Source organism: Nipponia nippon, unplaced genomic scaffold (assembly GCF_047370975.1).
Source record: "Nipponia nippon isolate SJK-2023a ecotype South Korea unplaced genomic scaffold, ASM4737097v1 scaffold_27, whole genome shotgun sequence".
Classification (NCBI taxonomy): Eukaryota; Metazoa; Chordata; class Aves; order Pelecaniformes; family Threskiornithidae; genus Nipponia; species Nipponia nippon.
The window spans coordinates 5896218-5919144 of record NW_028262344.1 but is presented as its reverse complement, the minus strand read 5'-3'; the positions used below and the strand labels follow the sequence as shown (position 1 = coordinate 5919144).

Below are 22927 nucleotides of genomic sequence, written 5' to 3'. Positions count from 1 at the left end.
AGTGTGAGCGCCACTTAGCAACTACTTAGCAAGAACAAAACATCAGTGTATCGTCGACATTGTTCTCACCCTAAACCCAAAACACAGCCCCATACCGGCTACCCAGAAGAAAATTAACTCTATCCCAGCTGAAACCAGGACAGTATCCACCCCTTATTCCATAACATTTACGTCATGCCCAGGTCCCACATTATCCAACATATCCTCATTAACGGCCACCCCCTTCCTTTCCTTTGATACAATACACGAGTATCATTCCCTTAGTCTATATGCTCTCTCCTCTAGAACATTTGTTGAGTTCATTTAGTTTATGACTTTGGGATTCATCTGTCATAACGGTCTTTTCTGGGCAGGAGAGGTAGTGCATGGTGTTGGATTGTAGCATGCTGAAGCCAGTTCTAGTTTGATCATCTCTGCACTTTGCTTGGTTTCCTCAGAGCTCATTCTTCATTAGTTTGGGTGATTCTTGCTGTATACTGTTGATGTGTCATATAGCAATCGCAGAAGTAATGACATACAGTATTATATAGCAACAAACATTATATAATCCAGTTCATTGGCTATTTTCACCCAAAATCAAATCTCCTTGAGGTACACATCGGACTTCCCCATCCTCCTGCATCACCCACCAAGTGCACCCAGGTCCTTGAGCAAAAGCAATCCCACGAATGCGTTTACCTTTGCCTGAGGCGGGAGTAACCCAGACTGTCTTCCCCAGCATATTTTTTAGGTGCACTACAGGGACTTTATCCCCTTCCACAGTACGTAAAAGTTTTGATTGGGCAGGGCCAGCTCGATTGGCAGATCCCCTGGTGTTGACTAACCAGGTGGCCTTTGCTGAATGTGTATCCCAATGTTTGACTGTCCCACCGCCCATTGCCCTCAGTGTACTCTTTAACAGTCCATTGTATCGTTTCATTTTCCCGGAGGCTGGTGCATGATAGGGGATGTGCTGTACCCACTCAATGCCATGCTCTTTGGCCCAGGTGTCTATGAGGCTGTTTTGGAAATGAGTTCCGTTATCTGACTCAATTCTTTCTGGGGTGCCATGTCGCCATAGGACTTGCTTTTCAAGGCCCAGGATAGTGTTCCGGGCGGTGGCATGGGGCACAGGATATGTTTCCAGCCATCCGGTGGTTGCTTCCACCATTGTAAGCACATGGCGCTTGCCTTGGCGGGTTTGTGGGAGTGTGATGTAATCAATCTGCCAGGCCTCCCCGTATTTGTATTTCAGCCATCGTCCTCCATACCAGAAAGGCTTGAACCGCTTGGCTTGCTTGATTGCAGCGCATGTTTCGCATTCATGGATAACCTGTGCAATAGTGTCCATGGTTAAGTCCACCCCTCGATCGCGAGCCCATCTATATGTTGCATCTCTTCCTTGATGGCCTGAGGTGTCATGGGCCCACCAAGCTAGAAATAATTCACCCTTATGGTGCCAGTCCAGATCGACCTGAGCCACTTCAATCTTAGCAGCCTGATCCACCTGCTGATTGTTTTGATGTTCTTCAGTGGCCCGACTCTTGGGTACGTGAGCATCTACGTGGCGTACTTTTACAACCAGGTTCTCTACCCAGGCGGCAATATCTTGCCACAATGCGGCAGCCCAGATGGGTTTGCCTCTGCGCTGCCAGTTGCTCTGCTTCCATTGCTGCAACCACCCCCATAGAGCATTTGCCACCATCCATCCATGAGTCAGTATAGAGATAGAGCACTGGCCACTTTTCTCGTTCAGCAATATCTAAAGCCAGCTGGATGGCTTTCACCTCTGCAAACTGACTTGATTCACCTTCTCCTTCAGCAGTTTCTGCCACCTGTCGTACAGGACTCCATACAGCAGCTTTCCACCTCCGATGCTTCCCCACAAGACGACAGGACCCATCAGTGAACAGGGCATATTGCTTTTCATTTTCTGGTAGTTTATTATATGGTGGGGCCTCCTCAGCACGCGTCACCTCCTCCTCTGGCGATATTCCGAAATCTTTGCCTTCTGGCCAGTCCACGATCACTTCCAAGATTCCTGGGCGACTGGGGTTTCCTATTTGAGCCCGTTGTGTAATGAGTGCAACCCACTTACTCCACGTAGCATCAGTTGCATGATGGGTAGAAGGGACTCTGCCTTTGAACATCCAGCCCAGCACTGGCAGTCGGGGTGCCAGGAGGAGCTGTGCTTCAGTACCAACCACTTCTGAAGCAGCTCGAACCCCTTCATATGCTGCCAGTATCTCTCTTTCAGTTGGAGTATAGCGGGCCTCAGATCCTCTGTATCCCCGACTCCAAAACCCCAGGGGTCGACCTCGAGTCTCCCCCGGTGCTTTCTGCCAGAGGCTCCAGGTAGGGCCATTCTCCCCGGCTGCAGTGTAGAGCACATTTTTTACATCTTGCCCTGCCCGGACTGGCCCAAGGGCTACTGCATGGACTATCTCCCGTTTAATTTGTTCAAAGGCTTGTCGTTGCTCAGGGCCCCATTTGAAATCGTTCTTCTTGCGGGTCACTTGATAGAGAGGGCTTACGATCAGACTGTAATTTGGAATATGCATTCTCCAAAAACCCACAACGCCCAAGAAAGCTTGTGTTTCCTTTTTGCTGGTTGGCGGGGACATGGCTGTGATTTTGTTGATTACATCCATTGGGATCTGACGACACCCATCTTGCCATTTTATTCCTAAGAACTGGATCTCCTGTGCAGGTCCCTTGACCTTACTTTGTTTTATGGCAAAGCCAGCTTCCAGAAGGATCTGGACTATTTTCTTCCCTTTCTCAAAAACTTCTGCTGCTGTGTTGCCCCACACGATGATGTCATCAATGTACTGCAGGTGTTCCGGAGCCCCACCCTGTTCCAGTGCAGTCTGGATCAGTCCATGGCAAATAGTGGGGCTGTGTTTCCACCCCTGGGGCAGTCGATCCCAGGTGTACTGGACCCCCCTCCAAGTGAAAGCAAACTGTGGCCTGCACTCTGCTGCCAAAGGGATTGAGAAAAATGCATTAGCGATGTCAATGGTGGCACACCACTTGGCTGCCTTTGACTCCAATTCGTATTGAAGTTCTAGCATGTCTGGCACGGCAGCGCTCAGCGGTGGCGTGACTTTGTTCAGGCCCCGATAGTCTACTGTTAGTCTCCACTCTCCATTAGACTTCCGCACTGGCCATATGGGACTGTTAAAAGGTGAGCGAGTCTTGCTGATCACTCCTTGGCTCTCCAGCTGCCGAATCAACTTATGGATGGGAATCAGGGCGTCTCTGTTGGTGCGATATTGCCGCCGGTGCACTGTTGTGGTAGCAATTGGCACCTGTTGTTCTTTGACCCTCAGCAACCCCACAATAGACGGGTCCTCCGAAAGACGGGGCAGCGTAGACAGCTGTTTAATTTCCTCTGTCTCCAATGCGGTTATGCCAAAAGCCCACCGGTACCCTTTTGGGTCCTTGAAATACCCTCTCCTGAGGTAGTCTATGCCAAGGATGCACGGAGCCTCTGGGCCAGTCACAATGGGGTGCTTCTGCCACTCATTCCCGGTTAGGCTCACTTTGGCCTCCAATACAGTCAGCTGTTGGGATCCCCCTGTCACTCCAGAAATACAGATGGGTTCTGCCCCTTCATAGCTTGATGGCATGAGGGTACACTGTGCACCGGTGTCTACTAAAGCCGTATACTCCTGTGGGGCTGATGTGCCAGGCCATCGAATCCACACAGTCCAGTACACCCGGTTGTCCCTCTCCTCCACCTGGCTGGAGGCAGGGCCCCTCTAGTCTTGGTCATAGCACTCGTTACTCACTTCTTGTAAATGCGAGTCAAAAATCCCTTTATTAGGATCGGAAACAGAATCAGCCCTTCTACCCTGTCTGGGGAACTGCTCGCTGGAAACTGGAGCCGCAACTCTCCTGGGAGAGCCACCTTTTGTAGTTGTTTCTCCTTGCAACTCACGTACCCGTGCCTCTAGGGTCGAGGTAGATTTTCCATCCCACTTCCTCATGTCCTCTCCGTGGTCACGCAGAAAAAACCACAGGGTGCCCCGTGGTGTGTATCCACTATATCTTCTCTCTTGAACAGAGGGATGCTTACTCCTGATGGCTGAGATACTGGTCCGTACAGGTAAGGAGTAGGATATATCCTCTTTGAGTTGCTGGACCTTCTGGGACAGTTTCTCCACAGCCGATACGCAGGCCTGTAGGGAGGAAGAGAGACTTTCTTCGTATTGTCGGAGTTGGCCAGCCATTTCGTCCACTGTTGGTCCCTCTTCATCTTTCCAGGTCATTATTGCCAATGAGTTTGCGTGCGATGATGGTGCGCTCCGTACAAACTTCCGCCACATGGGTCGTGTGCATTGGACTTCGTCTGGATCTTTGGATAACTGCTTGTTGTTCAGGTCATTATGAATCACCTCCAGCACAGCTAATTCCCTCAGGTACTGGATACCTCTCTCCATGGTGGTCCACTTGCCTGGGTGACATATAACATCTTCCTTGAAGGGATACCTTTCCTTCACACCTGACAGGAGTCGCCTCCAGAGGCTGAGGGCTTGTGCCCCTTTTCCAATCGCTTTGTCAATGCCCCCTTCCCTAGAAAGGGATCCCAGCTGCTTGGCTTCCTTACCCTCTAATTCCAGGCTACTGGCCCCGTTATCCCAGCATCGGAGCAGCCAGGTGATTATGTGCTCACCTGGACGACGACCGAAATCTTTTCGCATATCTCGCAGCTCACTCAGGGACAGGGATCGGGTGGTTACCATCTCATTTATGGGTTCCGCCTCTTCCTCCTCCTGTTCTCTTGATGGCCCTGGCTCATCATCGGCCCTTACTAAATGAGCTGATTTCCTTGTGTATTTTTTCTTCTGTATAGGGGCAAGTGATACTGGCACGGATTAGCTCTCTGGTCCAGCCGCAGTGCCTATCGGGGGGGCTGGTGCAGCCACGGGGGCCAGCGCAGGGGCTGGCGCAGCCACAGTGCCTGTGGCAGGGGCCGGCGCAGCCACAGGGGCCGTCATTTTGTTGTCCGATCCAGAGACCTTCTCTTTCCCTTGAGGGTACTGAATAGTGTTGAATAGGGCTCGGTAGGCATGGGCCAGGCCCCAGGACGTTGCAGTGATCTGTGTCTCTCTGGAGTTGCCAGGGTGACAACATAGATTTTCCAAATACTTTACTAGTTTTTCAGGATTCTGCACTTGTTCGGGGGTGAAGTTCCGAAACACTGGAGGTGCCCATTGTCCTAGGTATTCGCCCATACTCTCCCACACACCCTGCCACTCATAGCTATCCAGCCTTGGGGCAGATCTCTGGATGATATTCTTAAGCTGCTTATTAACCTTAGATAAAACTGAAACAAAATTCCCAAGAACTATCAATGGATATATCTTAACTACCCAAGGATGCTCAAGATAATGAAAAGTTGTTGCAATGAAGGAGAAAACATCACAGAAGAAAGTAACAAAGGTGCCACCCTGTATTTCCTCCATAAAAAAACTCTCAGAGGAAGAGGTATAATTGCTAAATGTCTCCAGGAGGTGGTACCCGAAGTACAGTAATGGCTTCACTACAGAACCCAAATACCAGATAGCGCTCAAGGCCAGTGTTTTAATAACCAATCTTCCAGGCAACACATCACTCATTACGGCAAAGCACAGCAAAAACAAGAGCATGGTGCAGATCAGGTAGACTAGTACCGAGAACGGATGAATCAATATTACAACTGATAACTGTTAACAGAATGAAATTCCTTAATACACTCTAGTTAATCTGTTATTATCTCGAACCCTTTGAGCCCCACGTTGGGCGCCAAAAAGGACTGTCGTGGTTTAACCCCAGCCAGCAACTAAGCACCACACAGCCGCTTGCTCACTCCCCCACCGGTGGGACGGGGGAGAGGATCGGAAGAGCAAAAGGGGAAAGCTCGTGGGTTGAGATAAGAACAGTTTAATAACTAAAGTAAAATAAAAATAGAACAGTAGTAATAATAACAACAACAACAACAACAACAACAACAACAACAACAACAGCAACAAGTAATAATAGTACAATAGTAATACAAAGCAAGTGATATACTCTACAATGGCTCACCACCCGCTGACCGATGCCCAGCCCGTCCCCCAAGCAGCGATCGTTGTCCCTCCCCCGGCTAACTCCCCCAGTTTATATACTGGGCATGACGCCATACGGTATGGAATAGCCCCTTGGCCAGCCCGGGTCAGCTGTCCTGGCTGTGCCCCCTCCCAGCTTCTTGTGCACCCGGCAGAGCATGGGCAGCTGAAAAGTCCTTGACCAGTGTGAGCGCCACTTAGCAACTACTTAGCAAGAACAAAACATCAGTGTATCGTCGACATTGTTCTCACCCTAAACCCAAAACACAGCCCCATACCGGCTACCAAGAAGAAAATTAACTCTATCCCAGCTGAAACCAGGACACCTTCCAAAAAAGGGAAACTACCCAAGACCAGGAGAGAGATGTAATAGATTCCCATGGGGAATGGATTTACCTCAAGTATGGATTGACCCCGAGGAAGGCGAGTGGCATTATACTCAAGGTGTGTCCTGGTCTATTGAATGGACTGGAGAGGAGAGGTCAAAGAACACAAATAGTAGAGAACCCCAATATCCTAGATGGAACTGTACATGAGTTTTTAATTGTTCCATGATTGATTACGAAGTCCAATGATTGGGTCCAATTGCCAGAGCTTTATGATTAGGGTGCCTTTTTAGAAATTATACCACTCATATAAATGATACTTGGACCGGTACCACGATTCAGAATAGTTCTGTTAACTGTAACAAAACGACAATGCCTTCCATGGGTCATACTGTTTAGGTTAGTAGTGATGGAACTTTGACTAATCAATTACCTTTAAAAGGAAAAGTGCGTCAACATGCTTTAGGTATGTTAACCTTGTGCCCCCTATGGAGAAAAAGATGGTTAGGGTTCCAATTATGGGGAAAATTGAAGCGAGATGAAACAGACCCATGGAGACACCCCTCTACAGGAACGACAGTAGGATGGATATTAGAGGCAATTTTTAGTCCTCAAATTACATCATTTCAAAATCGCATGTGGCTATATAACTTAACAGGACAAATAGAAATATTAGCTAATGCAACAAGAAGAGGGCTACAAGATTTGAATACCCAATTACAAGCTACATCTAAAATGGCTTTACAAACCAGATTAACTTTAGACTTAATGTTGCTACATGAACATGGGGTTTGCGGATATTTAGATTTAAATAATAGAGACTGCTGTGTTCACATCCCAAACATTACTGAAAATCTAGAGGATCAATTGGACAAAATAAAACAAGTGGCAAAGTCAAGTCGTGACCTGAGGGCCTCAATGGAAGTGGGATGGTTAAACAAAATATTACATGGACTTGGATTCTCCTTTACTGGATGGTTACAGAGCTTACTGCAAAATTTAATCATTGTCATAATTGTAGTCATAATTGCTTGTATTTTTCTTGGATGCATTAAGAGTATGACAGTAAGACAAGTCACGGGAAATTATGTACTGTGGATGAAAAGAAAGAGTGAGACGTGAGACTCATGAAAGGGTCTCATAGTCTCAAAGGGAGGAAATGATACTCTGCAGAAAGTGGAATTTTCCACTGAGCAAAACTACGAACCACCTGTGCTTTGGGAAAGGAATCTGGGGGGGAGCTAAAAGATATGAAAGTATTTGTTTAATTTAAGAACCATGGAAAATTAACGGCTATACCCTTGAAGAAGAGCTAACAGACTGATAAAAGGGACCATCTTGGCGCCACAGACTGGATGGTGGCCAGAAAACATGAAGTCTGATAAAACTGCAGAAACTGGGTGAAAGGTAAATGCGGTGAGGGGAGATCGCAATGACCAACTCAATTCAGGACCGAAAAGATTTGCCCCCTCCACCCACCCCAGGAGCATAGTAAGCAATGCTAATTTAAATAGAGTAGACCAATAGTGTATGAAATGTTAATCACTAACCAATAAGTGAAAAATTAGGTGGGATTATACTAATCATGTAGTAGGATAAATATTCTGTAGTTTTGTAGGAAGGTGTGCTAGCTTTGTGGATTTACCACCTAGCATCCATCTCTGCGCAGACGTGAAATAAAATACCTCTGCTCTGTGTGTTAATTGGCATCTGCACACCAGGCTAATGACCCCGTATTTGGGATAACAATTGTGGGATGACTCACACAACTGGAGTGCTGCAATGGATGGCTATAAACTCTTCAGAAGGGATAGGCAAGGTGGGGTAGCCCTGTACGTTAGGGACTGTTTTGATTAATGATGGTGACGATAGGGTTGAGTGCTTATGGGTAAGAATCAGGGGGAAGGCCAACAAGGCAGATATCATGGTGGGAGTCTGTTATAGACCACCCAGCCAAGATGAAGAGGCAGACGAAATATTCTGTAAGCAGCTGGGAGAAGTCTCACGATCGCTAGCCCTTGTTCTCATGGGGGACTTCAACTTACCAGATGCCTGCTGGAAATGCAATACAGGAGAGAGGAAACAGTCTAGGAGGTTCCTGGAGTGTGTGGAAGATAACTTCGGGTCATATCGACCCCGAGGTAAAAGCTCATACTCTCAGGTAGTGTTCATTCTTCTAAGCAAGTTGTACTGCAGTTAGCATTTTGTCTTTCACAAGGGCTATGGGCCAGGTGAAGAATAGAGTCAGGACACTGAATTTTAGGAGAGCAAACTTTCAGTTCTTTAAGGAATTAGTGGATGGGCCCCCCGGGAAACTGCACTCAGGGACAAAGAAGCTGAACAGAGCTGGCAGCTCTTTAAGGACTTTTTTCTTAAACTGCAAGAGCTCTCGATTCCCATGTGCAGGAAATCAGGCAAGGAAGGCAGGAGACCAGCATGGCTGAGTAAGGTCAAACTAAAGTGTAAGAAGGAAATGCACAGGCAATGGAAGCAGGACATGTATCCTAGGAAGAATACAGGGATGCTGCCTGGATGTGTAGGGATGGGATCAGGAAAGCTAAGGCACAGTTGGAGCTGAATTTGGCGAGGGATGTGAAGAATAATAAGAAGGGCTTCTACAGGGACGTTGGTCAGAAAAGGAACTACTGACCAGTCAGCCTCACCTCCGTGCCCAGTAAGATCATGGAACAATCTTCCTGGAAGACATGTTGAAACATATAGAAGACAGGGAGGTGATTAGAGACAGCCAACATGGCTTCACCAAGGGCAAATTGTGCCTGACTCATCTAGTGGCCTTCTATGATGAAGGGACTGCATTAGTTGACAAGGGAAGAGCTACGGATGTCATCTACCTGGACTTCTGTAAGGTCTTTGATACAGTCCTCCACAACATTCTGGACACTAAATTGGAGAGATATGGGTTTGACAGATGGGCTGTTAGATGGACAAGGATCTGGCTGGATGGCCGTGTCCAAAGAGTTACAGTCAACGGCTCAATGTCCAAGTGGAAAACAGTATCGAGTGGTGTCCCTCGAGGGTCTGTACTGGGACCAGTACTATTTAATGTCTTCATCAATGACATAGACAGTGGGATTGAGAGCACCCTCAGCAAGTTGCACATGACACCAAGCTGAGTGGTGCACTTGATTCACTAGAGGGAAGGGATGTCATCCAGAGGGACCTGGACAGGCTTGAGGAGTGGGCCCATGCAAATCTCATGAAGATCAACAAGGCCAAGTGCAAGGTCCTGCACCTGGGTTGGGGCAATCCCCGGTATCAATACAGACTGGGGGATGAATGGATTGAGAGCAGCCCTGCCGAGAAGGACTTGGGGATACTGGTGGATGAAAAACTGGACGTGAGCTAGCAATGTTGGCTTGCAGTCCAGAAAGCCAATTGTATCCTGGGCTGCATCAAAAGAAGTGTGGCCAGCAGGTCGAGGGAGGTGATCCCATCACAAGTGGGGTCCCCCAGGGATCAATACTGGGCCCAATGCTATTCAATATCTTCATAAGTGATCTGGATAACGGGATCAAGTGTAGCCTGATGAAGTTCGCAGATGACACCAAACTGAGTGGGCAAGTAGACACTCTGGAAGGGAGAGCCACCCTGCAGGAAGATCTGGATAGGCTGGAAGAGTGGGCTAACAGGAACCTTATGAAGTTTAACAAGGACAAGTGTAAGGTCTTGCACCTGGGAAAACATAATCCAGGAGTGCAGCTCAGACTGGGATCCACCTGGCTAGAGAGCAGCTCCGTGGAAAGGGACCCGGGGGTCCTGGTGGACAGGAAGCTCAACATGAGTGAACAGTGTGCTGCTGCGGCCAAGAGGGCCAATAGGATGCTGGGTTGCATCAAAAAGGGCATCGCCAGCAGAGATAAAGAAGTCATTATCCCTCTCTACTCGGCGCTTGTCAGGCCACACCTGGAACACTGTGTACAGTTCTGGTCCCCGCTATACAAAAAAGATGTGGACAGGCTGGAGGGGGTCCAGAGAAGGGCCACCAAGATGATCAAGGGTCTGGGAAGCCTGCTGTATGAGGATAGGCTGAGAGAGCTGGGCTTGTTCAGCCTTGAGAAAAGGAGGCTTAGAGGTGATCTCATCACCATGTACCAGTACTTAAAGGGGAGCTACAAAGAAGATGGAGACTCCCTTTTTACAAGGAGTCACATGGTGAGGACAAGGGGTAATGGGTACAAGTTACTCCCAGGGAGATTCCGGTTGGACACGAGAGGTAAATTTTTCCCAATGAGAACAGTCAATCATTGGAATAATCTCCCCAGGGAAGTGGTTGACTCCGCTACACTGAACACGTTTAAGACTCAGCTGGACATGGTGCTGGGCCATCTGGTCTAGATTGTGCTAGAAAGGTTGGACCAGATGATCCTTGAGGTCCCTTCCAACCTGGTATTCTATGATTCTATGATTCTCCCTCTCTAGTCCGCTCTCGTGAGACCCCACCTGGAGTACTACATCCAGCTCTGGGGTCCCCAGTAAAAGACAGACATGGATCTGTTGGAGCAGCCCAGAGGAGGGCCACGAAAATGGTCAGAAGAGTGGAACACCTCCCCTATGAAGAAAGGCTGAGAGAGCTGGGGCTATTCAGTGTGGAGAAGAGAAGTCTCTGGGGAGACCTTATTGTGGCCTTTCAAAACTTAAAGGGGGCTTATAAGAAAGATGGAGAAAGACTTTTTACCAGGGCCTGTAGTGACAGGACAAGGGGCAATAGTTTTAAACTGAGAGAAGGTAGATTTAGATTGGATATAAGGAAGAAATTTTTTATGATGAAGGCTGTGGGCTACTGGAACAGGTTGCCCAGAGAAGTTGTGGATGCCCCATCCCTGGAAGTGTTCAAGGTCAGGTTGGAGGGGGCTTTGAGCAACCTGATCTAGTGAAAGATGTCCCTGCCCATGGCAGGGGGGTTGGACTAGATGATCTTTAAAGGTCCCTTTTTGACCCAAACCATTCTAGGATTCTATGAAAACATAGGTATAAAATGGCTAAAACATTCTTTAATAAGTGCTAATGGAATGAATGATTTTATCTGTGTGGGGAGACATATTTAGCAGGGTGTCAAGGGTCAAAGTTGGGATTGATTTTCTTCCCCCTATCCATCGGGTTCCTAGAAAGGTAACTTCCTGGCTAGGGCCCTGGCATTTTTTTGGTGATATTTCTAGTCCTATTCAGGTTAAGTGTTCCCAAATTTGTGTAGCAGCTTCATAAACTTTTTCTTCAGTGGGGCCTCATATTAAAATAGCATCAGTATATTGCAATAAAGTTATATTGAGAGGTAATGGGCAATTTCATAATTCTTTGGCTAAGGCAGAATGAGCTATAGTGGGTGAGTGCCTAAATCCCTGAAGAAGCTGGGTAAAAGTATACTGCAAACTCTTCCAAGGGAAGGCAAAATGTTTCTCGCCCTCAGGTTGGAGGGGCACCATAAAGAACATATCTTTGATATCTACGGTGGTCATACAGGGAAAAGCATGATTTTCCAGTTCTTGGACTATATCTAAGATTGAAGACACTGCGGCAGTTAATGGTCCAGTGTGGCTATTCAAGCGTTGATAATCTATGGTGAGTCACCACTTGCCAGTAGGTTTCTTAACAGGCCACACCGGAGAATTAGAGGAGTGCATGTCTTCTATAATACCGTGTTTAAGGAGGTCTTGAATTAAAGTGCTTACAGTTTTACGTGCTTCAGAGGATATGGGGTATTGTTTGGCGTGTGTGGTGGCAGAAGAGGGTAAAGTCAGGGTGGCTTGTAAAAGATTTATTACTGCTGGTCCTGGCACTATTTCTTCATCAGTTATCTCTATAGCCCATTTAGTATTGTCCTGTACCCAACTTTTGCCTTTCAGAATATCAATACCTAATATATTTAGGCTTCCCAATAACATTTGATATTTTTGTGGGGCACAGAAAGGAAGTTCCAATTTTGCTTTAACAGTTGAATAAGGAACTACTGTTCCGTTTACTTCAGTTATGACTGTTTTCTGATGTTTTAAAGGGACGGCTCCAAGGCATGATTCTGCCTTAATCATGGATAATTGTGCCCCAGCATCTATGAGGAAATTAGCTTTTAGTTTATTATTCACTATGGCCCAAAGTCCATAGTGGTCCTTGAGTAGCGGAAGGTAGGGCCATTTGTACCTCTGCCAGTCTGGGCCCTCTATCTAGTTTCCCTGATACTGCCTTTTGATAGAAGATAAGTCAGGATTTTGTTGTGGTTTAAAAGGGTTTCCTTCCACAGGAGGGGCACTAGGTGAAGATGTAGGTAGCCTTTCCTCCTTTTCCCCTCTTTCAGCTAGAAATTTTAGTTTCTCAGTGGGCAGGCTGTGGAGAAAGTCACAGTTGTACTCCCAATTTAGACTGATATGCCACCGCTTGTTTCGCTTGGCTCGCTCGTTTTCAGTTTGATTAGGAGATTCCTTAGCAGTATTATTTTGTTTGTTTAAATTAGCCCATTGACTTTGTGGGATATTTGTTCAAATTCTGGGTCGGATCAAGGTGGTTAAGATCTGCCACCCTTCCCTTCGTATGGGAGGGTCAGGGCTTAGTTCTTGCATTTGTGCGATGGTCTGCCGGAGCACTTGCAAAAAAGGGGTTCCTGCAGGTAAACCCTGGCGTAGTTGCATAAAAAATAATTTTCCTGACCCCATGGCTCTTTTCCCAACAGACCTCAAATCAGGGGACGTAGCAGGACTGTCCCAAGGACTAGGCTCGTCACCTTGGGCTTAATCCTTATGCAGTAAGATTGCTATAGCTGTTTGTAACAATGTTTCCTGCAATTCATTTGGGCATTGCCAAAGAATCATAGGTTCCTCATCCCAATGTTGATAATGGACCCCTCTCGCCCATTTAATAGCTAAAGTCCATAAGGTTTGGGCAACATCCCCTTGGAGGGTGAGGAAAATTCCAGGACCTAAATCTAAATCGTCTGCCTCTCTTGCGGATAGGGATACTCCTCCCACCCTATTATGCCAAAGTCAGCATACCCATTCAACTATTGATTCCATGGGTCGTTTTTGATATGTTGCTTGAATTTTCTGCAGATCATCCACGTTAAAATCTTGAACTTTAATCTCGTGTCTGCGGATTGTCCCCTTGTGGATCATCAGTAGAGATTTCTTGTTTAATCAGGGGTCCCATCAATATGGAATTGGTTACTTCCCCATTGGATTAATCTGGGCTGTCTCAAATGTCTCCGTCCCAATCACTATCATACATAGCTGTGCAAAACGTTATGGGATCTACATTGTTACCTTGTAACAGTTTTGCACGGTGTTTCCTTGCCTGCTCTGTAACTTGTGCCACTAATTATTTTTTGAGAAATGCCCTTTTTCCAGATTCACTGTTAACTTGTAATTTGGCTATACTTAATTCTAATATTTTTTTTGCTGACAATTCATTTTTCAACTTTCTGTTTTCTTCCTCTAACCTTTCAGCCCATTTGTTCTCAATTTTACATATTGCAGCTAACAACCAGCACATCCCTTCCTTCCTTCGTTGCCCACGCAGCATGGGCAACAAACAGGAGGAGCTGGAAGCCATTGTGCAGCAGGAAAACTGCTGCACATATAGTTGCTGCTACATAGTTGCCATCATGGAAACATGGTGGGATGACTCGCACAACTGGAGTGCTGCAATGGATGGCTATAAACTCTTCAGAAGGGATAGGCAAGGAAGGAGAGGCGGTGGGGTAGCCCTGTACGTTAGGGACTGTTTTGATTGTCTAGAGATTAATGATGGTGATGACAGGGTTGAGTGCTTATGGGTAAGAATCAGGGGGAAGGCCAACAAGGCAGATATCATGGTGGGAGTCTGTTATAGACCACCCAGCCAAGATGAAGAGGCAGATGAAATATTCTGTAAGCAGCTGGGAGAAGTCTCACGATCGCTAGCCCTTGTTCTCATGGGGGACTTCAACTTACCAGATGCCTGCTGGAAATGCAATACAGGAGAGAGGAAACAGTCTAGGAGGTTCCTGGAGTGTGTGGAAGATGATAACTTCCTGACACAGCTGGTGAGTGAGCCAACTAGGGAAGGTGCCCAGCTGGACCTGCTGTTTGCGAACAGAGAAGGCCTGGTGGGTGATGTGATGGTTGGAGGCCGTCTTGGGCATAGTTATCATGAAATGATAGGGTTTTTGATTCTTGGAGAAGTAAGGAGGGGGGTTAGCAGAACTGCTACCTTGGACTTCCGGAGGGCAGACTTTGGCCTGTTTAGGAGCCTGGTTGACAGAGTCCCTTGGGCAAAGGAGTCCAGGAAGGCTGGACATTCTTCAAGAAGGAAATCTTAAAGGCGCAGGAGCAGGCTGTCCCCATGTGCCGAAAGACGAGCCATCGGGGGACAAGACCGTCCTGGCTGAACAGAGAGCTTTGCTGAAACTCAGGGGAAAACAGAGTTTATGACCTTTGGAAGAAGGGGCAGGCAACTCAGGAGGACTACAAGGATGTCGTGAGGGTATGCAGGGAGAAAATTAGAAGAGCCAAAGCCCAACTAGAACTTAATCTGGCTAGTGCAGTAAAAGATAATTAAAAAATGGTCAGCGACCTGCTACACCACTTAGACACACACACAAGTCTATGGGGCTGGATGGGATCCACCCAAGGGTACTGAGGGAGCTGGCAGAAGTGCTCACCAAGACACTTTCCATCATCTATCAGCAGTCCTGGCTAACCTGGGAGGTCCCAGTTGACTGGAGGTTACCAAATGTGATGCCCATCTACAAGAAGGGCCAGAAGGAGGGTCCAGGGAACTACAGGACTGTCAGTCTGACCTCTGTACTGGGGAAGGTTATGGAGCAGATCATCCTGAGTGCCATCACGCAGCACGTACAGGACAACCAGGCGATCAGGCCCAGTCAGCATGGGTTTATGAAAGGCAGGTCCTGCTTGACTGACCTGATCTTCTATGACAAGGTGACCTGCTTAGTGGATGAGGGATAGGCTGTGGATGTTGTCTACCTGGACTTTAGTAAGGCCTTTGACACTGTCTCCCACAGCATCCTCCTGGAGAAACTGGCTGCTCATGGTTTGGATAAGTGCACCCTTTGCTGGGTAAAAACTGGCTGGCTGGCTGGCCAGCTGGGCCCAAAGAGTGGTGGTGAATGGAGTTAAATCCAGTTGGCGGCCAGTCACAAGTGGTGCTCCCCAGGGCTCAGTACTGGGGCCAGTTCTGTTTAATATCTTTATCACTGATCTGAATGAGGGGATCGAGTGCACCCTCAGTAAGTTTGCAGACGACACCAAGTTGGGAGGGAGTGTTGATCTGCCTGAAGGTAGGAAGGCTCTGCAGAGGGACCTGGACAGGCTGGATCGATGGGCTGAGGCCAACTGTACGAGGTTCAACAAGCCTCAGTGCCAGGTCCTGCACTTGGGTCACAACAACCCCATGCAACGCTACAGGCTTGGGGAAGAGTGGCTGGAAAGCTGACCGGCAGAAAAGGACCTGAGGGTGCTGGTCGACAGCCGGCTGAATATGAGCCAGCAGTGTGCCCAGGTGGCCAAGAGGGCCAATGGCATCCTGGCTTGCATCAGGAATAATGTGGCCAGCAGGACTAGGGAAGTGATAGTGCCCCTGTACTTGGCACTGGTGAGGCCGCACCTCGAGTACTGTGTTCAGTTTTGGGCCCTCACTACAAGAAAGACATGGAGGTGCTGGAGTGTGTCCAAAGGAGGGCAAGGAAGCTGGTGAAGGGTCTAGAGCACAAGTCATACAAGAAGCGGCTGAGGGAGCTGGGGTTGTTTATCCTGGAGAAAAGGATGCTCAGGGGAGACCTTATCGGTCTCTACAACTACCTGAAAGGAGGTTGTAGAGAGGTGGGGGTCGGTCTCTTTTCCCAAGTAACAAGTGATAGGATGTCCTGGTTTCAGCTGGGATAGAGTTAATTTTCTTCCTAGTAGCTGGTGTAGGGCTGTGTTTTGGATTTAGGATGAGAATAATGTTGATAACACACTGATGTTTTAGTTGTTGCTAAGCAGTGCTTACACTGGTCAAGGACTTTCCAGCTTCCCATGCTCTGCCAGGTGCACAAGAAGCTGGGAGGGGGCACAGCCAGGACAGCTGACCCAGGCTGGCCAAAGGGCTATTCCATACCGTATGGTGTCATGCTCATTATATAAGCTGGGGGGTGTTGGTCGGGAGGTGGGGACAGCTGCTCGGGGACGGGCTGAGCATCGGTCGGCAGGTGGTGAGCAATTGCATCATGCATCACTTGCTTTGTATATTATTATAATTATTATTACTACTACTACTACTTTACTTTGGTTTATTTCAATTATTAAACTGTTCTTATCTCAACCCATTAGTTTTCTCACTTTTACTCTTCCGATTCTCTCTCTCATCCCACCAGGGAAGGGGGAGTGAGCGAGTGGCTGCATGGTGCTTAGTTGCTGGCTGGGGTTAAACCATGACATAGGACAAGAGGAAATGGCCTCAAGCTGCGCCAGGGGAGGTTTAGATTGGATATTAGGAAAAATTTCTTCGCTGAAAGGGTAGTCAGGCACTGACACAGGCTGCCCAGGGAAGTGGTTGAGTCCCCATCCCTGGAGGTATTTAAAAGATGCACAGATGTGGCACTTAGGGACATGATTTAGTGGTGGACTTGGCAGTGCTAGGTTAATGGTTGGACTTGATGATCTTAAGGGTCTTTTCCAACCTAAACAATTCTAAAAGTCATGCACTATAGAGCAGATTGTGAGAATACATGGAGTATTCCAGTCAGGACCAGATATTTGCACTAAAATGATTTTAATATTAAAGGCAAAAAAACCCCAAACGAACACAAAAACTCACAACCCCCCCTCACAGTCCAGTTCACCAAGAACTGCCTTTCTTTATCCCTACTCAGTTAACCATCTGAACAATAAACACATGAATAAGACTTACTGAACTCAGTGGGATTATTCATAGATGCAAATTTAGGCACAAATGTAAAGTACACAGTTGGATCGGTGATTTGGAGGTAAGGAGTGGAACTACCCTGGCTTCAGAGTTGCTGACCAAAGTGATGGCAAAAGGGTCAACTCTCACAAAGAGGAGGGAAGGAATGCTTTGTAAGCACTGGGCAGACAGTGAGCAGACAATAACTGCAAAATAAGCTTGGCCACTGAACTGTAGCCCTCACTGGTATAATGTGGAGCAGCAAAGCTGAACATGGGTTACCAACACAGAATAATCTGACAGCCCACTAAAATACTCCACTTATGTATTTTTCTAAGCCCTCATAGATGTTATCTGCACAGTCACAGATGTTACCAGTATTTTCTCGTAACATTTTTTTTTGAAACATGATTTGGTTTTCTTTAACAGAAATCTTGTTATAAGCATTAGAAACACAAAATTCCTCCAGGAGGTGTCTTGACAAAAGCTCCATTTTGCCCATACTGACAAGCTTCCACGACTTAAGGAATCTGCTGTAGAGTCAACAGTTGATCTTGCTTGATGGAACTGGCAGGGTCCATTACAGTATCCAGCATAAAAGAAAAAGCAACTATACTGACCTCTCTCTTCAGTCTTGTGGCTTAACTCTTTTTCTTCCTCATCGCTGCTGGAGCTCTCTGGTTTTCCCTTCATTTGTTCCAGCTGATCCAAGTTAACCCGTCCAACCAGCTCAAAATTACGACTCACCTTAAAAGAAATGGTTTTGTCAACAATAAAAACCATCATCAACTATTGAAAAAAACAACCCACCAACAAAGCTATAGTCTGAAATGGGAAATTTATCGGGCACCTAGTCAAGTTAATACTCATTTCCCTTCAAACACAATTACATTCACTATTAACGATTCTTCTTTCCTTTTTTATACTAAATTTCTCCATTTTGCTTCTCAAAATGATCCTTTTATTTGAGAAGCTTCCCTCATTTTGAGGTATTGAAAGTAAAAAATCCAAGCAATGCTAAGCACCCTCCTTTCATGGGAGTGTAAAACTGATAGGATCAAGCATTGCTATTGCACACCATCACTGCAGAAAAATCCTTTGTGAATGCTTTATTCAGCTTCATGTGTGAAAAGATGGGACTTGAGTGACCACTTTGACAGACAGAGCCCAAGTCATCAACTGTTCTTATGGACATTTGGGGGTGGGGGGCATGGAACAGGGGAATAGCTGCCCTCGTGTGGGTTCTCCATAGACTCGAGTCTCTTTGAGAGTATCCACTCCACCATGGAGCACCTCCTACTCCTCTGTTGTTTCCCCCCAATTCCCTCCTCCTCTCATTTCCTCGTTCTCTCTGCATTCCCACCTACTCTCTCCATCATTTTCTGCCCTTTTTAAAATATGTTTTCACAGAGGTGCCACCAGCTTCACTCATGGGCTCAGTTTTGGCCAGTGGTGGGTCCATTACTGAGCTGGCTGGAACCATCTCTGTCCGGCACAGGGCAGCTCCTGAACTCCTTCCACAGAGGCCACCCCTGCACCCCCCCCCCCCCCCCCCCTACAAAAACCTTGCCGTGTCCACCCAATACAAACATATAACTTAAGACAGTACATATTGTGAGAAGAGATCAGGAGCTGCCCTGTGCCAGACAGAGCCAATTCTAGCCAGCTCCACGATGGACCCACGGCTGGCTAAAGCTGAGCCAATCAGCGAAGCCAGTGGTGCTTCTATGATAACATATTTAAGAAAGGGTAAAACACCGCATGGCAGTGTGAGGAGTGAGGAAAAAAAAATGTGAGAAACAACGCTGCAGACACCAAGGCCAGAGAAGAAGGAGGGGAAGTAGGTGCTTCAGGCACCAGAGCAGAGATTCCCCTGCAGCCTATGGAAAGGACCACACCAGAGCAGGTGGATATTCCCTGAATGAACTGCTGCCCATGGAGAGCCCATGCAGAAGCAGGCTCTCCTGACAGGAACTGCAACCTGTGGAGAGGACCCATGCTGGAACAGTTTGTGAAGGACTGCGTGCCCTGTGGGAGGGACCCTACGATGGAGCTGAGGAAAAGTGTGAGGAGGAAGGAGCGACAGAGAGGAACTGTTATGCAATGACTGCAATCCCCATTCCCCATATCCCCTGCGCCACTTGGGGTGGGGGGAGAAGGTAGAGGAATTGGGAAGGAAGGAGTAAAGTTGAGCTTGGGAAAAATAGGCTGGGGTGGGGGGGAAGGTGTTTAAGGTATCTTTGTCTTTGTTTCTCACCATCCAACTCTATTTTAATTGTCAATAAATTAACTTAATTTTCCCCAAGTCAAGTTTGTTTTGCCCCTGACAGCAATTGGTAAGTGATCTCCCTGTCTTTATCTTGATCCATGAGCTTTTTCATTACATTTTCTCCCTGTACTGGGTCTGGCTGGGATAGAGTTAATTTTCTTCATAGTAGCTAGTATGGGGCTATGTTTTGGATTTGTGATGAAAACAGTGTTGGTAACACAGAGATGTTTTAATTATTGCTGAGCAATGATTACACAGCATCAAGGCCTTTTCTACTTCTCACACCACCCCACCAGCGAGTAGGCTGGGGGTGCACAAGAAGGGGACACAAGGAGGGGACACAGCCGGGCCAGCTGACCCCAACTGACCAAAGGGATATTCCATACCATATGACGTCGTGCTCAGCAATATAAAGCTGGAGGAAGAAGAAGGAAGGGAGGATGTTCAGAGTTATGGTGTTTGTCTTCCCAAGTAACCGTTACGCGTGATGGAGCCCTGCTTTCCTGGAGATGGCTGAACACCTGCCTGCCGATGGGAAGGAGTGAATGAATTCCTTGCTTTGCTTTGCTTGCGCACACAGCTTTTGCTTTCCCTATTAAAACTGTCTTTATCTCAACCCACGAGTTTTCTCACTTTTACCTTTCCAATTCTCTCCTCTAGCTCACTGGAGGGGAAGTGAGTGAGTGGCTGTGTGGGGCTGAGCTGCCCACTGGGGTTAACCCACAACACTCCCCCTGTCCTGTTTGAGGAGGGGGAGTGAGAGAGTGACTGGGTGGGCCTCTCCCTGCCAGCCAAGATCAACCCACCACACAGTGGCATATCAGCAAATAGCAAGCTACCCTAAATACAGCAGTGTGTTAGTATCATGTTCCTAGAACTGACAGCTGTGTTGACATGTTCTGACTTAACAAGTTACCCATTATTAGATTTAAGTAAAGAAAGCCACATGCATGGCACTTACTGTGACTCAGCTCATGCACAGAAACTCTTTAAGATGCAGTAAGACAATCGTGCACCTGAGCCCAGAGAGTGGGCACAAATTAGCCAGATAATATTTAGAAATGATTAAAGAAAGATAGGGGGAAAATAATCCTTACTACTGGGAGAAATCACTTCAGGTTTTTATTGGAGAGAAGGGAGACCCAAGTAGAGGGAAAATCTTCCCAGCCTGATGCACTCACTCAGAGGGGTGGGGAACAGTGCTGCTTGGATCTCCTAGGACCTTTGCTGTGGTCACTGGGAGATGTGCAACATTTCAGATACCAATTAAACTGTAGAAAGATTCTCAAGTAGCAATAAGGAGCAATAAAGGGAGACAAGTATACTAAGCCAACATAAGTTCACAGTGTTCATTTTTAAAATGCAGTCAGTTTTGCTGGTACTTTTGACACTCATTTTGTCAATTATTTTTTGGGGGGCCAAAATGTTGTTCAGTCAACAAAGTGTGAACAAGTTTTTAGTGAGAATCAGGCAGCTCAGCTCCTGATAGTTGGATTCAATGATTCAATTCCCTCTCCACAAACTGACAAAAAAAATACTCTGTAAACATGCCTCAGTTCTAGAAGTTTGCTAATCTCACAGCAACACAGCTGAGAACTACAGAAATCCAAAGCAGACGGAAGTCTGTGGAAAGCTTTCTAGTGACTTCTCCAAGTATGGATCAAGTCTGCACTCAGAAGGTTCCACACAAACACCAAAGCAGCCTTAACTTAAGCAGTAAGTATAACAAGCTTCTATCATCTTTCCCTTGTTAAATGTAAACTGGAATGTACTGCCTTGTGTTATTAAAGTATGCATGGCATGTCACTTTGCTCAAGTTGCCAGAGCAATCTTATGCTTTGGAAGCTCCTATGTCTTAGAGTGTCTGAATCACACAGCCTTAATGTTGCTTCATAACTTAAAAAAACCCTCACAATATACACAAATGCTTTTTCTGAAAAAATTACAGAACTTGAGAGAAATTGAAGTCCAGCACAGGAGTCTTCTCCAAATTTTGGAAAAAAAAAAAAACAAAACAGGTTGGCTATTCAGAGTGGACATGCAAATAAACTAGATATAGCATTTGAAAGAAGTAGATTGTTACAAATTAAATCCCTTTGGATGTTACCTTGTGCTCATCTCGAAGATGAGTGTCCAGCTCCTCTGTGTGTTTGGTCTCATAGTAGCAGAGTTGACATTTGTAAGGTTTAAGTTCATTGTGCTTCTCTATGTGTTGCTGCAAACTCTCATCACTGGAGCAGGTAAAGGTACACTTATCACAGCGGAAAACAACTCCCTGCAAGTATTTTGACAGTTTGGAACGGCAAACTTCAATGGGAACAACCCGCTCTTCTGTGGGGAGAGGGGAATGTTTATTAAGTTTTAAGAAATAAAAACCATCAGGCAATGTGTCAACAGCTTGTAACATACCACCCATGCAAGAAACAGGATCTGCTATTTGTGTATGCAATCCATCTACCAAGCTAAAACTGGATCAACAAAGAAATACAAGAAAATTCCTTTTCTATACAGACAGGGTTAATTCTACATGACTACAAATGCAAGTGTCCTTGCAAATGCAACCACTCATTAGGTGAGCAGGATGGGAAGAAGAGATTTGGGACAGATAAGAGTGTTGATTTGTGAGACAGAGTAGCAGAGCCTAGGAATATAAAAGCAGACATAAATCAGTCAGACCAAGCTCCATTCTGGTTCAATACATGACAGAAGCCAGTAAAGGCACTAGAACTGTAATAAACAGGGAGCATGTAGGGTGATTCCCAATACATCACCCTCCCAGCTTCTGATGATCAGAGCTGGTATTCTCACCATCACATTTAATGCTACTCACTGGGGGAGCGAGAGGTGGTGTGCAACAGTATCTTCTCCTGAAAGTGGTTGTGCAGAGATCAGCCAGGGGCAGAAACTTTCAGTACACCCTCAGCTTTTTAATAGTTAAGATTCAAAATCTACACATACTTAATTTCATGCTTCCCACAATTCTGATTATGCTACAAGCATGTATTGAAAATGCTCTCACTGAGTTATTAAACTCTCTATTTCCTTCCTCTCATGCAAAATACACACTTTTAATAGGGCAGCACAATTAATTTCAGTCTTTCTATAGAGCCAGAATCCTGATGTATGAAACATTCATCCACTGTTGTTCTCTGAGCTGTGCATGCAGGGGAAATCCCAAATTTGACCTTTTGGCAGAGGGTCACCAGAAGAACTTCACTACAGCTTTTGTTACTCAACTGTCCTTTTGAAGTAGAACACTGAAATGTAGTACTATTATTCCTTATGGACTGCAGATTAAAGGAAGAGTTTGATCTTCCTCATGAAGATCATCATTAATGATATCTTAAAACAAACAAACAAACAAACAAACAAAA

The 22927-nt window shown here is 46.5% G+C and overlaps 1 protein-coding gene and 1 pseudogene across 5 annotated transcripts in view; one reads left to right on the top strand and one right to left on the bottom strand.

The window, feature by feature from the left end:
• The window catches only part of LOC104010611 (zinc finger protein 462), a 114114-nt gene that overhangs the window by 13030 nt on the left and 78157 nt on the right, over positions 1-22927 (bottom strand). For all 5 annotated transcript variants that reach the window (XM_087762882.1, XM_087762878.1, XM_087762880.1 and 2 more), the window contains 2 exons: positions 21661-21884; positions 17905-18031 (listed from right to left, as the gene is read on the bottom strand). In XM_087762882.1, the coding sequence (XP_087619008.1) occupies positions 17905-18031; positions 21661-21884 (351 nt within the window). The remainder of the gene's footprint in view (positions 1-17904; positions 18032-21660; positions 21885-22927) is intronic.
• Positions 6458-8407, top strand: LOC148055095 (uncharacterized; annotated as a pseudogene).